Genomic DNA, 12,416 nt, shown 5'->3' on the forward strand with positions numbered 1-12,416 from the left:
AAATCTGTTTGGTAATTAGGTTATGTAAATTGTGTTGTTAAACACATGTAATCATTTAAAAAAATATATTCTTTATACATTTTGAAATATGAAGTCTTTAATTATGTATAAAATCTTTATTTGCTAAAACCATGTCATTTTCCCATATTTTTCTTTCTCCTTTCATTAGCTCTTTAGCAAGACTGCTTTTTCCTGCAGTGGATGACAATCTGCTTAAATTCCTTTATGATGATAATCAACGTGTAGAGCCTGAGTGGTATATTCCCATAATTCCCATGGTTTTAATAAATGGTGCTGAGGGCATTGGTACTGGATGGGCTTGTAAACTACCCAACTATGATGCTAGGGAAATTGTGAACAATGTCAGACGAATGCTAGATGGCCTGGATCCTCATCCCATGGTAATTATTAGAAATTATTGCTTACATTGTTTATATAACAAATGATAATGTGTGAACTACAAAGTCTAGCCATTTTAGAAAAGTAATGGAACTAATTTTATTTTAGAACATACTGTGGACAATGAAGATCTTGTTAGTGTGTAACTTGATAAGTGTTTGCATTAAAGGATAGAAACTTTGTAAAAAGTCTGGAGATAAGGCTTATGGGGAGAAACTGTACCTTGAAACTTAAAAATACCCCATGTTTCAGGTTTCAGGTATCTAAATTATATAGAGAATAATGCTTTTGTTACAAAATTGTATGTAATTTTAGGCTTTTGTTCTCAACCTAAGACCTATTAGGGTTCTCTTAAAAATGCTTTGTATATATTTTAATGTATCCCCATATTATAATTTTTCCCTTTTCTTGCATTGTTCAGTATGCTTGGTTCATCCACCAAACTCCCACCAAGAAAACCTCTCAAAAAAATGTCCTCCCCTCTTCTACATGATTTAAAATAATTTGGGAATTTCCCTTAATCATAATTCACTTAAGTAAAAGTGTGTTTTCATTATAAAAATGATAGTACTCTTTGTAGAAAATATAAATTAGCAAAGAAGAAAAAATACTTCATAAACCTACCATATAGAAACAAACAATATTTTTATGTATTTCTAAGTTTTTATTTCATTTTCTTATTTTCAGATTTTGCTTTTTTAGCCCACTGTTGAACTGTATTATTTTTAATATTTTTAATTGAAATATGTTGATATACAGTATTGGTTTCAGGTGTACAACATTATATACTTTACTAAATATTGATTTTTGTATTCTAAAATGGAATAAAAATTCAGATTATAAGAGCATGATTTAAAATCTGTTTTTCCACATAAATACTTTAAAGTACTTGAAAATATTTCTAAACAGAAGCATCCAACTACTTTTTATGGTTATGTGTTTTATTCTCATTCTTCCAGATACAGTTTTAGAATATTAAGTCAATATATTTGATCAATATATGCTCCTTGTGTGCTGATGTAGATATCTGTATATGTGTGTGTGTGTGTGTGTATATATATATATATATATATATGTGTATATATATATATATATATATATATATATATATGTATCTATATCTCTATATGGTACTGTGCTAAGGGGTGAGGTAAAGAACTGTGATCTCTGTCTTTGCAAAGTTCACCTATTGTCGTGAAGTTTACAGTGACAGAAGATACTAATAGTTCTTTAGTGTGCCAGAAGAAATCCTGTGCTATTGCCTAACTTCTTAGTGATAATAACAAATTTAGAAGAGGGAGAGATCACTGCAATTAGACTGAAAAGGATGAATAAAGTTTATAGATGAGTGGGCTGTGGGGAGCTTGAATGTGTGTCAAGGCTGGTAGGTAGAGTGAGTGAAGGTGAGAATATTCAAAATATTCAAGCAAAATATGCAAGAAGAGTAGTGGTCTGGGAGACAAATTGTTGGAGAAATGGTAGATTGGGTCCAGACTATGGAAGGATTTCAGTGTAACATCCAAGGAGTTTGAATTTAAGGCATTATTACCCTCGGGAGGCAATAGGTTTAAAAAAAAATTGTAGGAAGATGAGGAAGATGATGGCTAGGTTTTGAGATTGGCAGATGTTGAGATTATATTAACAGAACCTGTGAATTCAAGATAGAGTGATTATTTAGAGAGGGACTCATGCAGATGAGGCATTTAATTTCAGTAGTGTTAATCTGTCAGTAGCAGTAGACCATAGACAAAGGGGCATTCAAATGTAGTACTTAAGAGAGAAGTCGGGGTATCAAGTTATTTTTATTTTTCTCTGCAGCTTCCAAACTATAAAAACTTTAAAGGGACAATCCAAGAACTTGGTCAAAACCAGTATGCAGTCAGTGGTGAAATATTTGTGGTGGATAGAAACACAGTAGAGATTACAGAGCTTCCAGTTAGAACCTGGACACAGGTCAGTATAGGTGTGTGAGCTGCCTGTGAAGAGGGCATTGCACTAAGCAATGATTTCTGGTAAGAATATGATTCCATTGTTATTTGCCCAAAGTCCATGTGGTGTTTAAAAATTCTTATGACACATTTTTTACCCAATTGAATTTGTGCTTTGAATATTGAACTAGTAATTTAAAATAATTTTAATTTATTTAAGTATAGAATGACTTAAGCTAGCTTTTTAAGAGACTTTTATCTTGTTTATCTTGAAATGAGTAGAATGTGTAATAGTGTTTTGAACCCTTATAAATATGGTCAATAAATTCATGTCAGTCAGTATCAGCTGTTACAAATCTGAAAGTGTGTATGTCATCTCTTGTTAGTTCTAATTGATGTAATTCTCTTCATAACTCTCTGCCTTGTCCTTGTCCTGTGGAGTATGAGCAGATCAGAACTGCTACCTTGTATATCTTCTTTACCATCGAGAGTCCCATAGATTGTCTTCTATAGTGACTGGGCAGGAGACGATGGAGATGGAGGTTTCTTCTCCCCCCACCCCACCAGAGTTGAGGATTTTTTAAAAATTGCATGACTTGTAGTATGAGAACATGAGTGTCATAAGAATTACATATTTTTAAATCTTCAATAGGTATACAAAGAGCAGGTTTTAGAACCTATGCTGAATGGAACAGATAAAACACCAGCATTGATTTCTGATTATAAAGAATATCATACTGATACAACTGTGAAATTTGTGGTGAAAATGACTGAAGAGAAACTAGCACAAGCAGAAGCTGCTGGATTACATAAAGTTTTTAAACTTCAAACAACGCTTACTTGTAATTCCATGGTAATTGATTATATTTGCTATTAACCTTTCTTGCATGCCCACAATTGGATTTGGTAATTAGCTTCATGATGGGAGTAGCTAAATTAAGTCTAAATGTGTATACATTTGCTGAAGAATGAATAGCTAACATTCCTTTTCCTCTACTGTTACCTACTATTCTCATCCCTATTCTGCATTTGTGTATCTGGCTTGAACACATAGGATACACACACTGACTAAAACTTAGGAGAGGGATTGTTGCAAGATTTTCATGTGCGGTCTGCCCCTTGTTAATTAGCATTATCTCCTTATAATTCTAAGCTGCCTTATAAAACTGCATTATCATTGAGTATATGGTAGGGAGAGAACTTTAAATTTAACATTTTAAAACTTAGAATATGATTTTAGTTAAAAAAAATTTTTAGGTGGTTTTATAGCCACTTTAGATAAGAACCTTTTCTAAAGATCTATTTTTATCTCTCAAAATTATTCCTATTTCAAATATTTTCATAGTTTTAAGAGCTGAATTTATCAGTTTTTTAAGAGCTGAATTTATCAGTTTCTTAGAGTCCAAAGGAATATTTACAGAAATATACTTAATAGTTTGGTCTTTAAACAAGTTTTAGGGGTGGTGTGTGTTTGTGTAAGTGTATTATGTGTTTTCAGTACTATAGATGTCAACTTAAAAATACCAGTACAGATTTATGTAATCTTAAAAAACTGTGTTTTGCTTAGGTACTCTTTGATCATATGGGATGTCTAAAGAAGTATGAAACCGTACAAGACATTTTGAAAGAATTCTTTGATTTACGATTAAGTTATTATGGTTTACGTAAGGAGTGGCTAGTAGGAATGTTGGGAGCAGAATCTACAAAGCTTAACAATCAAGCCCGTTTCATTTTAGAGAAGATACAAGGAAAAATTACTATAGGTAAGATGCAACCTTTAAAAATTTAAACATTAGTTAAAATGGAAAAAAATCTTTATTAATAGAAGACATTTTTATCAGTAGAATATAAACAAATTCAAATTGAATCTCTTTTCTTGATCCTAACTTTATTTTTCCCTCACATAGAGAATAGGTCAAAGAAAGATTTGATTCAAATGTTAGTCCAGAGAGGTTATGAATCTGACCCAGTGAAAGCCTGGAAAGAAGCACAAGAAAAGGTAATCATTTGCAGAACAAGACACTGAGAGAAGCATTTAAAATCAACTTCCAAAATAAACAAAAACCCAACCCCTCAATTTCTAATTTAGCTGCTAAAGTTGCTGAGTTGTCTTTTTGGAGACTGAAGTCTTCTGTTTATCCACAGAACAGACACAGTACAGGAATTTGCAGTGCATACCCACCACAAAGCACTTTGCCAGTGTGACTCAACTAGGGCCTGGAGAAATGACTCCAGGTGTGAGAAGGTAGCTCAGTCTCCTTGGCCTTTTTCTGACCTTGCCATTAAAGGGTGTCAGTTGTGGTGGTGGATTTTGTGAGGTGCATGTACGCTCTCTGGGAGCTACACTAGTAGCATGTAAATCATTTCATACTGGTCCGTCTGTGGTCACAATATGGTATCCAGTCACTATTCACTTGATCTGGTGTCGGTTTATGTTGGGAAGACTAGAGACAAAATGTCCAATATTAACAGTATTTATCAAGCACCAAGTGTGTGCTCTGTCCTGTGCTTATGTCTTTGGCCAGTGATTTAAACTCTGGAACTTCAGATCGAAAGTCTGATGATTTTTAATTAAGTTGTTCATTTAAGAACATGAAGTACTAGTATTAATTCTGTGAATAAAATACTGAAACTTTGAGATTCCTCTCAAGAATTAGTTTCTTGATGTGTATAATTAAAAGTCTAAGGAGGTAGTGTAACATTGAGATTGAGAACACAAATGTACAAAAGGAAGAAAATTGGATATGATTAAATTTTTGGATAATTAGAATATTATGTATATATGATACTGATAATGTTAGCATCTTTATGAAATACAGTTATGATTATATGACATAACTTGAACTGAAACTTTAAACTTCCCTACATTTATGAGTTCTTAGCCATGAAGTTTCTCATACTTTTCATCAAACTACATTGAAATACTGCTTTCATTTACATTGTTTAAGCTTTTTTCAATTTGAATAGTCTGTAGAATGCCATATATTACAGTGAATGCAATTCGAGTTAACTCTATTTAGCACTTACATAGTAAGATAATAGGCATATTCATCATTTGAGGGAAATGGGATAGGGCAAGATGGGCGTTCAAAATTATGGTGATCCAAGCGCTTTGCTTTCCTTTCATTGTGTTTCATTGCATAATTGACCCCCAAAATATGTTTTATATACTCCTTACCCTTTTGTATCACTGTTGGTTTAAACTTTATCTTAAAAAAAAAAAGAAAATTAACTAGTAAGCTAATGAATTTAATGTTTAGTTTTAAAAGATAAAGGTATTTCAAAGTTTGAGAATGCCCTTCTGGTGGAAGTAGACTTCATGGGTAAAACCTAGTGCTTTGTTTCAATAAATTCATTGTCACTATCAAAATTTTCTCAGCATCTTGGCCATGTATTGACTTTGGGAGTTAAGGTAACAACCAAAGGAGCTGTAGTGCCCTACTGGATAGAGTTAGAGAAGAGAGAATTAGAAAGCAGATAATTAGAAGATTAAAGTTGTTTCAGAAACATAATAGAATTCTGTCATTGGAACCTGAGAAGTTTTTCTTCATTTCTGAAAGTATTGTTAGTCATCTTCATGTTAACAATGATAGATACACATTCATCTCTCATTAACAATAACTTTGGGTGTCACCAAAATCTAGAGCAAAAATCCTTACAAAGTATGGGTCTAAACAGGACTGTATGACACCCTAATAATATTTTAATAGTAGTATATGCAGATAATCTAAAGTAACTTCACTACTTAAATATTTAGTAGCAACACATTTCATGAATTTTTAAAACCTGTAGAATTTATTAATTTATCATAAGTTATCTAGGTACTTACTAATCATCTATCAACTCAACAACAGCATTCCTTATTTGGCCAGTGTTGCTTAATTGAATTTATAGTTTGTTTCTGTAATGAAGCATCTTGATTTGCAATTTTTATTTTTATATCCCTTCTAAAGTACACTTAGCCTTACCTTTGCATATATACACTATTTTACTGAAAATTTTAAATTAAGTTGTAAATCAAATTTTTTTCTTTTTTGGTTACCAAAAGTGAATTTTTTTTTATGGAGTCTCATGGTTAACTCAGTCGTTTTCAGTTATCTAAGTGCCTCAGATAAGTTATTTTTAAAATTTTATTTTATTTAATGGCCATTGTTATTTAAAACTTTTAAAAGAGACTCCACCTATAATAACTTCTATTAAAATAATTGGATTTTGAAATTGAATATTAGCATGAGGGTTTTTTATTGTAACTGTTTCTATGAAAAAAGACCTTATGAATAAAATGTTAGAGTATCTCTCACAATCCTTATTCTAATTCACCAGCTATTATATTCTTAAGTGAACTTTCCCTTAGTCCTTACACACATATTCTTGCTTTAAAGAGCTTTTACTAAGAATTTATCCTTAACAAGTGACTGTACCTTAGCTTTTTTATTTACAATTGTAAAACATTATTCACGAGGTATGTTTATTTTTTGTTTCGAGTTGTTCATTTACTTACCAATATAAAAATCTGACAAAAATGCAGTAATAAAACATTAGTTCCACTCAATTAATTTAAGAATTCTCATTTTTGTGACTTAGTGTCTGGGCAAAGTAGTAACTTTTTCCTCAGATTCCTGAATAAATAGGGACTGAATATACCATTTTTTTTGAAGAACTTACTGTGTTATTTTAGAAAATTTGAACTTTTTATAGGAAATATATTTTTATAGGTAATCATGCAGATAATCTAAAGTAACTTTACTACCCTGAGGATATAGCATTAAGAGTATAGCATTTGTGGAATTTTTAATTCAGTATTCAGATAACATTGGTTTGGTATTCTACAGGACTTTAATATAAAGTTTATTATTTTTTACAGGCAGCAGAAGAGGAAGAAACTCAAAACCAGCATGATGATAGTTCCTCTGATTCAGGAACTCCTTCAGGCCCCGATTTTAATTATATTTTAAATATGTCTCTGTGGTCTCTTACTAAAGAAAAAGTTGAAGAACTGATTAAACAGAGAGATGCAAAAGTATGAACTTTTGTGGGTTAAATAATTTGGAACTATTTCGGTGTTATATATCTTTTTCTTTTTCCCCAAATAAGTATTTTGATTTATGCTTTATACATTCTAAAATTATTAAATGTTTAAATCATACTATTTCTTTTTATTATAGGGGCGAGAGGTCTGTGATCTTAAAAGAAAATCTCCTCCAGATCTTTGGAAGGAAGATTTAGCAGCATTTGTTGAAGAATTGGAGGTAGGTTAAGTCTCCATTAAAATATATTTAGAAAAGTAATGTTTATGAAATAATGAAAAAATTTTAATTTAATTATCTCAGTTTCCTTTAATTCTGTGAAGGTTATGTGTTTATAAGCTGCATTAGGTTCAAGCTTTTAGCTATATGAAGTTACAGAGAAAAGTTATGTCTGGTGTAGATTAACATAAAAAACTATGGAATTGAAATTTAGAATAAATTAAATTCTAATACTTTCTGTTAGCTAAAAGTCTTAACTGACTTCAAATTAGCTTATTGATTCAGTTTAATGTTTAGGCTTTTAACGGAGTAATTAAAATTTTTTTGTTATAACTTAGTTTTCTTTGGTAGAATTCTAATTTAAAAATAAAAGAAAAAAATATAGAGAAAGATATAAAATATAAACTGTTTCTAAAACTGGCCAATTTGTTTTTAAGCAGTTAACTCACTTAAAATTTTAGAATTAAATTAATGGTAGTAGTATGATCGCCTGATTTTGAGGAGCAGAAGGTCAGTTACTATTTATTATTTACTCATACGATATTTTCTTACTTTTTAGTTGTTTCATCTGTGTCCTGTCTGCATGCTGTTTTATTTTCACAGCCTAAGTCAGCATTAGAACTCGATTGAGTGTAGTATATTACTCGCTTAATAGAGTTTCTGGAATTTTTAGTACTATTGTTCTGGCTTTCCTCACTGATCTTTGAAGTGCTCAATATAGTATGCCTTGATTTATTGTTAATTACATCATTAATAAATTAGGTTGTTAAAAATGTGAGACCTTTTTTCTATTAAGTTATATATTATACACTACAATATCCATTAAAAATGAAATACTCATACACTGAAAAGGAAAATTATTATTCCTGTTAATAGTATTCATGCAAAACCCAGTGAATAATACTATTGTTTCACTTTTAATTTGTCACCTTATTTTATTATTTGATAATTAGCAAAGTAAGCCCAAACAGCTTCTTTATTCTGGTTGTGGTGATTTTTCACATTTAAAAAGATTTGGGCTAAATTTCATGTCTCTCTGTATCACTTAAAGTCTATGATACCATTATCTGTTGGATCCTGGCACTATACTCTACATAATTCTCAGAATGACCTCTTCCACCACCCCAAATGAGAGAGGTGAATAGTAACCTGTTAATGAAGATCTTGAAGCTTAGAAAGTTAAGTAACATTTCTAGAGAGGAATTATAACATTATCATTAAGACCAATTACTTCCCGTTTCCTCATCCATAAAATGGGGGTCTCATGATTTTTAATGCCTAGCCTATTGTAGGTGCCTTGTAAATTATAACTTTTTATTTCCCAAGGATTTATAACTAATAATTGGGAGTGCTGTGATTGAAATCCAGATCTGTCTGATTTCAAAGCTTTATGTGATTTCTATATGCTATTATGTACAAAGATTTCTTAATTGTCTTTCAAGAAATTAAAGTGATATTTTCCCTTGTACCTTCCAAAACTTGCTAATTATTTGAAAGAATAATTATGAAAATGAAGAATGTTTAACATTAATCATGATTATATATGCATTTATAATTACGTAGACCCTCCTAAGTTCAATAAAACTATATCGGCACTTTTTAAATTTTCATACTTTCTGACATTAATTTATGTTTGTGAACAATTAAAAAAAAGCTTTCCATTATGGCTAAAGCAGTAGTAAAGAATAGCTTCATACTTGTTAACAGAACTGCGTTTTTGTATGATTTGCTAGGATTCTGATACTTGGTCATCAGAAGTTTTTATTTCATAGTGCATCATAGGATCCTAGAATTAGAAGAGAGCATGAAAGTCATTTAATCACTACACTCTTGGGTTCCTAGTGAGAAGCTAGTTAGACAGAACTGGGACTACAGCCTAACTCTTCTGTTTTAGAATTACTTGTTTTTTTCCATTCCTTTATCTTAGACTAAATCAGTTGAAAGGAAATCTCTATTCTTTACTGAGTGAATTAAGTTAGTTTCAATTTCTAATGCAGTAGTGATTGTTTTTTCTAATGGGTTGTTTATGCACCCACCCTCTCCCTGCTTCTTTTATAATTGTACTTCAGAAAGTGGAAGCACAAGAACGAGAAGATGTTCTGGCTGGAATGTCTGGAAAAGCAATAAAAGGTAAAGTTGGCAAACCTAAAGTGAAGAAACTTCAACTGGAAGAGACAATGCCCTCACCTTATGGGAGAAGAATAGTACCTGAAATTACTGCTATGAAGGCAGATGCCAGCAAAAAGTTGCTGAAGAAGAAAAAGGTATGGCATCTCCTGTTATCTCACTGGCCTACTCCACCACTGTAATAATGTATATATGTGTTTTAATTTTACTGTATGCTTAAGTCATTTTTTTCCTAATGTAATTCACTGTGTTAAGAAATCAGTTGTTCAGTAACAGCAAATGATCCATAGAAGGAAAACGTATTGGCCAAGGACTGTCATATATGTAAAGAGCTACTTACTTGATTTAGCTTTTAAAATGAGAGAGAAATACTCTCTTTTCAAGTAGCATTCTAAATTAAGATCATGAAACACGAACCAAAAAAAATGTGTCAGTTTTAAAACATAAACTTCAATTCTACTTCATGACCAGTTATGGAAGTCTTACAGTGGAAAAAAGTGTCTTTGCCTTTCAAAGTAAGCTGTCATCTTATACTATTTTTTTTCTTCTCTTAGTTAATCGTCAGACACATCCTGTGTCACTGGCATTGATTGGTGCTATTGAGGATTTTAAAGTAGAGACTTACCTATCTTCCAGCAGGGTGGGCAAGTGTTAACCAAAGGAAGGGAACTGAAAAGGTTGCTCAGAGCTGAGGAAAACAGGAGGCATGATGGTCTGAAAGAGAGAGGTTGATTTTTCTGGACAGGTTGATTTTAAAAGACAGGGAATATGTAGGTAGATATGTTCAACAGTCTAATTAAGGCTTGAGAAATGAGCCTATGAGCCGGCGAGTTCTCTGTACAGAGCTAAAATTCGAAGCACAGGAGCATTGTGATGCCAGGGAGATCACTCTTCTGTTTGATACGCTGAGGTCTGTATTGTTGCTCTCTTGCCTGGCTTCCTACCACACAAAGCTTCACCGACACATACCCACTTATTTTCTCTTTAGGAAATGGCTTTTCTCCTTTTCAGGTGGTGCTTGTCAGGTTCAGTTCTCAGTACTCTTCACTTCACATAGTCTCCTCAAGTAATTTCTATCCTCAGAGCTTTTTTCCCTCACACTGTCTTAAATCTGTGTCCCTAAGCTGTCACATTTTCAGGAGTGCCAAGCTAATAACAGCCATCTGAATGCCTAAAGCCCCCCTCACTCTCAGCATTCTGAGTTTGTTATCCTGATTTCAAAACCTGCTGTTCCACCTCTGTGCCTTCATTTAGTTATTGGCACTATGAGGTATCACTAACAAGCCAGCAACCTGGGAGTTTGCTCATATAATCAGTAAGTAAGTCCTGTTGACTGTCTAGGAAGCAAGTCCAAAGTCTATCCCCTTATCTTCGTTCCCATTGGCATTGTCTTAGAACTCTGTAAGTTTTCTTGGAGATAAAGTGTACCACATAACTGGTCTTCCTGTCTCTAGTCATCTGTCCATGACTGCTTCGTTTTTCCACTTCATTCGTCCCTTACTACCAGAGTGCTATTTCCAAAAAAGTAAGTCTGATTATGATGCACATGCTTAAAAGCCGTGACTCCCCACTGACTGCACACAGCAGTGTAGCATCTGCATTCCTGCCAGTGTTTCTGTACACGTACTCTTCCCTCTCACCTTCCCTTGAATCCAGCAGACTGTTGGCAGTTCTTTAAACATAATGTGGCAGTTTGTGCCTCTGTGTCTTGTGCCTGGGATGCTCTTCCTTCCTTCTCCTCATCTGGCAAATGTACATGATTGTTTTAAACCCCAGTCAGAAAGGCTCCTTCTCCATGGAGTCTTCCCTGACCCTGCCCTTGGCAGAGCTGCTCACTTCTCCCCGTGGGTCACTGTTAGACCCTACTCTGTATGTGTTTGTATTGTAATGCCTTGTCCTTTTGTCTTTCTCTTTTTCTCTTTCTTCTTTTAATAGTCTCAGGGTCAGGGGACTTTGTCTTGTAATCCCTAGCAGTGCATGAATATGTTGCTTATTTTCCTTCAATAAGCTGAAGATTTTTTTTTTCTGGTACATAGAGGCCTAAGCTGTAGGAACTTATTTTGCAGGTACTGTTTGGGGTACTATTGGTCTGAAAGTCCCTTTGATAATCAAAAGTTGCCCTATTAGTGTTTTTTGCTTGCTTTTAAGTAGCTGTCATCTCATAAAGTGTACCAGAATATTAGCATGGTAAATGATATCATTTGCTACAGACAAGTGAAATAAAGTAAAACATAGTCTGCTTAAGTTATATGTTAGGACCTCAATAGAATCACATTTTATTACCTTTTTAGTCATCTGATATGAAGAAGTGATTTGTTGGCTGGAAATCTATCTCTGAAATATATGGTATTAATTTAATTTTTATTTTTATTCATGGTTTGGTTTTCTTTTTAATATGTAGAGTGATCTTGATACTACAACAGTGAAAATAGAATTTGATGAAGAATTCAGTGGAATACCAGTAGAAGGTACAGGAGAAGAGGCATTGGTCCCTTCAGCTACTATAAATAAAGTTCCCAAACCCAAAAGGGAGAAAAAAGAGCCTGGTGAGGAATTGTTACAAAGTTTTTTTGTGAGGAGATGTATAGTACCAGGGTATTACTAGGTTATTTTGATTGTGGGTTTGTTTTTTTTTTTTCAGTAGTTGAAGTAATGTCTTCTGTCTTTATGAACATTTGTTGTTTTATAGTGAACTTTTCATTATAGTAGTTTTATT

The 12,416-nt window shown here is 32.8% G+C and overlaps 1 protein-coding gene across 3 annotated transcripts in view; it reads left to right on the forward strand.

The window, feature by feature from the left end:
- The window catches only part of TOP2B (DNA topoisomerase II beta), a 66,205-nt gene that overhangs the window by 41,996 nt on the left and 11,793 nt on the right, over positions 1-12,416 (forward strand). For all 3 annotated transcript variants that reach the window (XM_036886164.2, XM_036886165.2, XM_057491947.1), the window contains 9 exons: positions 170-401; positions 2,218-2,352; positions 2,980-3,180; positions 3,895-4,090; positions 4,235-4,326; positions 7,192-7,347; positions 7,493-7,576; positions 9,643-9,837; positions 12,102-12,246. In XM_036886164.2, coding sequence (XP_036742059.1) covers positions 170-401; positions 2,218-2,352; positions 2,980-3,180; positions 3,895-4,090; positions 4,235-4,326; positions 7,192-7,347; positions 7,493-7,576; positions 9,643-9,837; positions 12,102-12,246 — 1,436 coding nt within the window. The remainder of the gene's footprint in view (positions 1-169; positions 402-2,217; positions 2,353-2,979; positions 3,181-3,894; positions 4,091-4,234; positions 4,327-7,191; positions 7,348-7,492; positions 7,577-9,642; positions 9,838-12,101; positions 12,247-12,416) is intronic.

Source organism: Manis pentadactyla, chromosome 14 (assembly GCF_030020395.1).
Source record: "Manis pentadactyla isolate mManPen7 chromosome 14, mManPen7.hap1, whole genome shotgun sequence".
Classification (NCBI taxonomy): Eukaryota; Metazoa; Chordata; class Mammalia; order Pholidota; family Manidae; genus Manis; species Manis pentadactyla.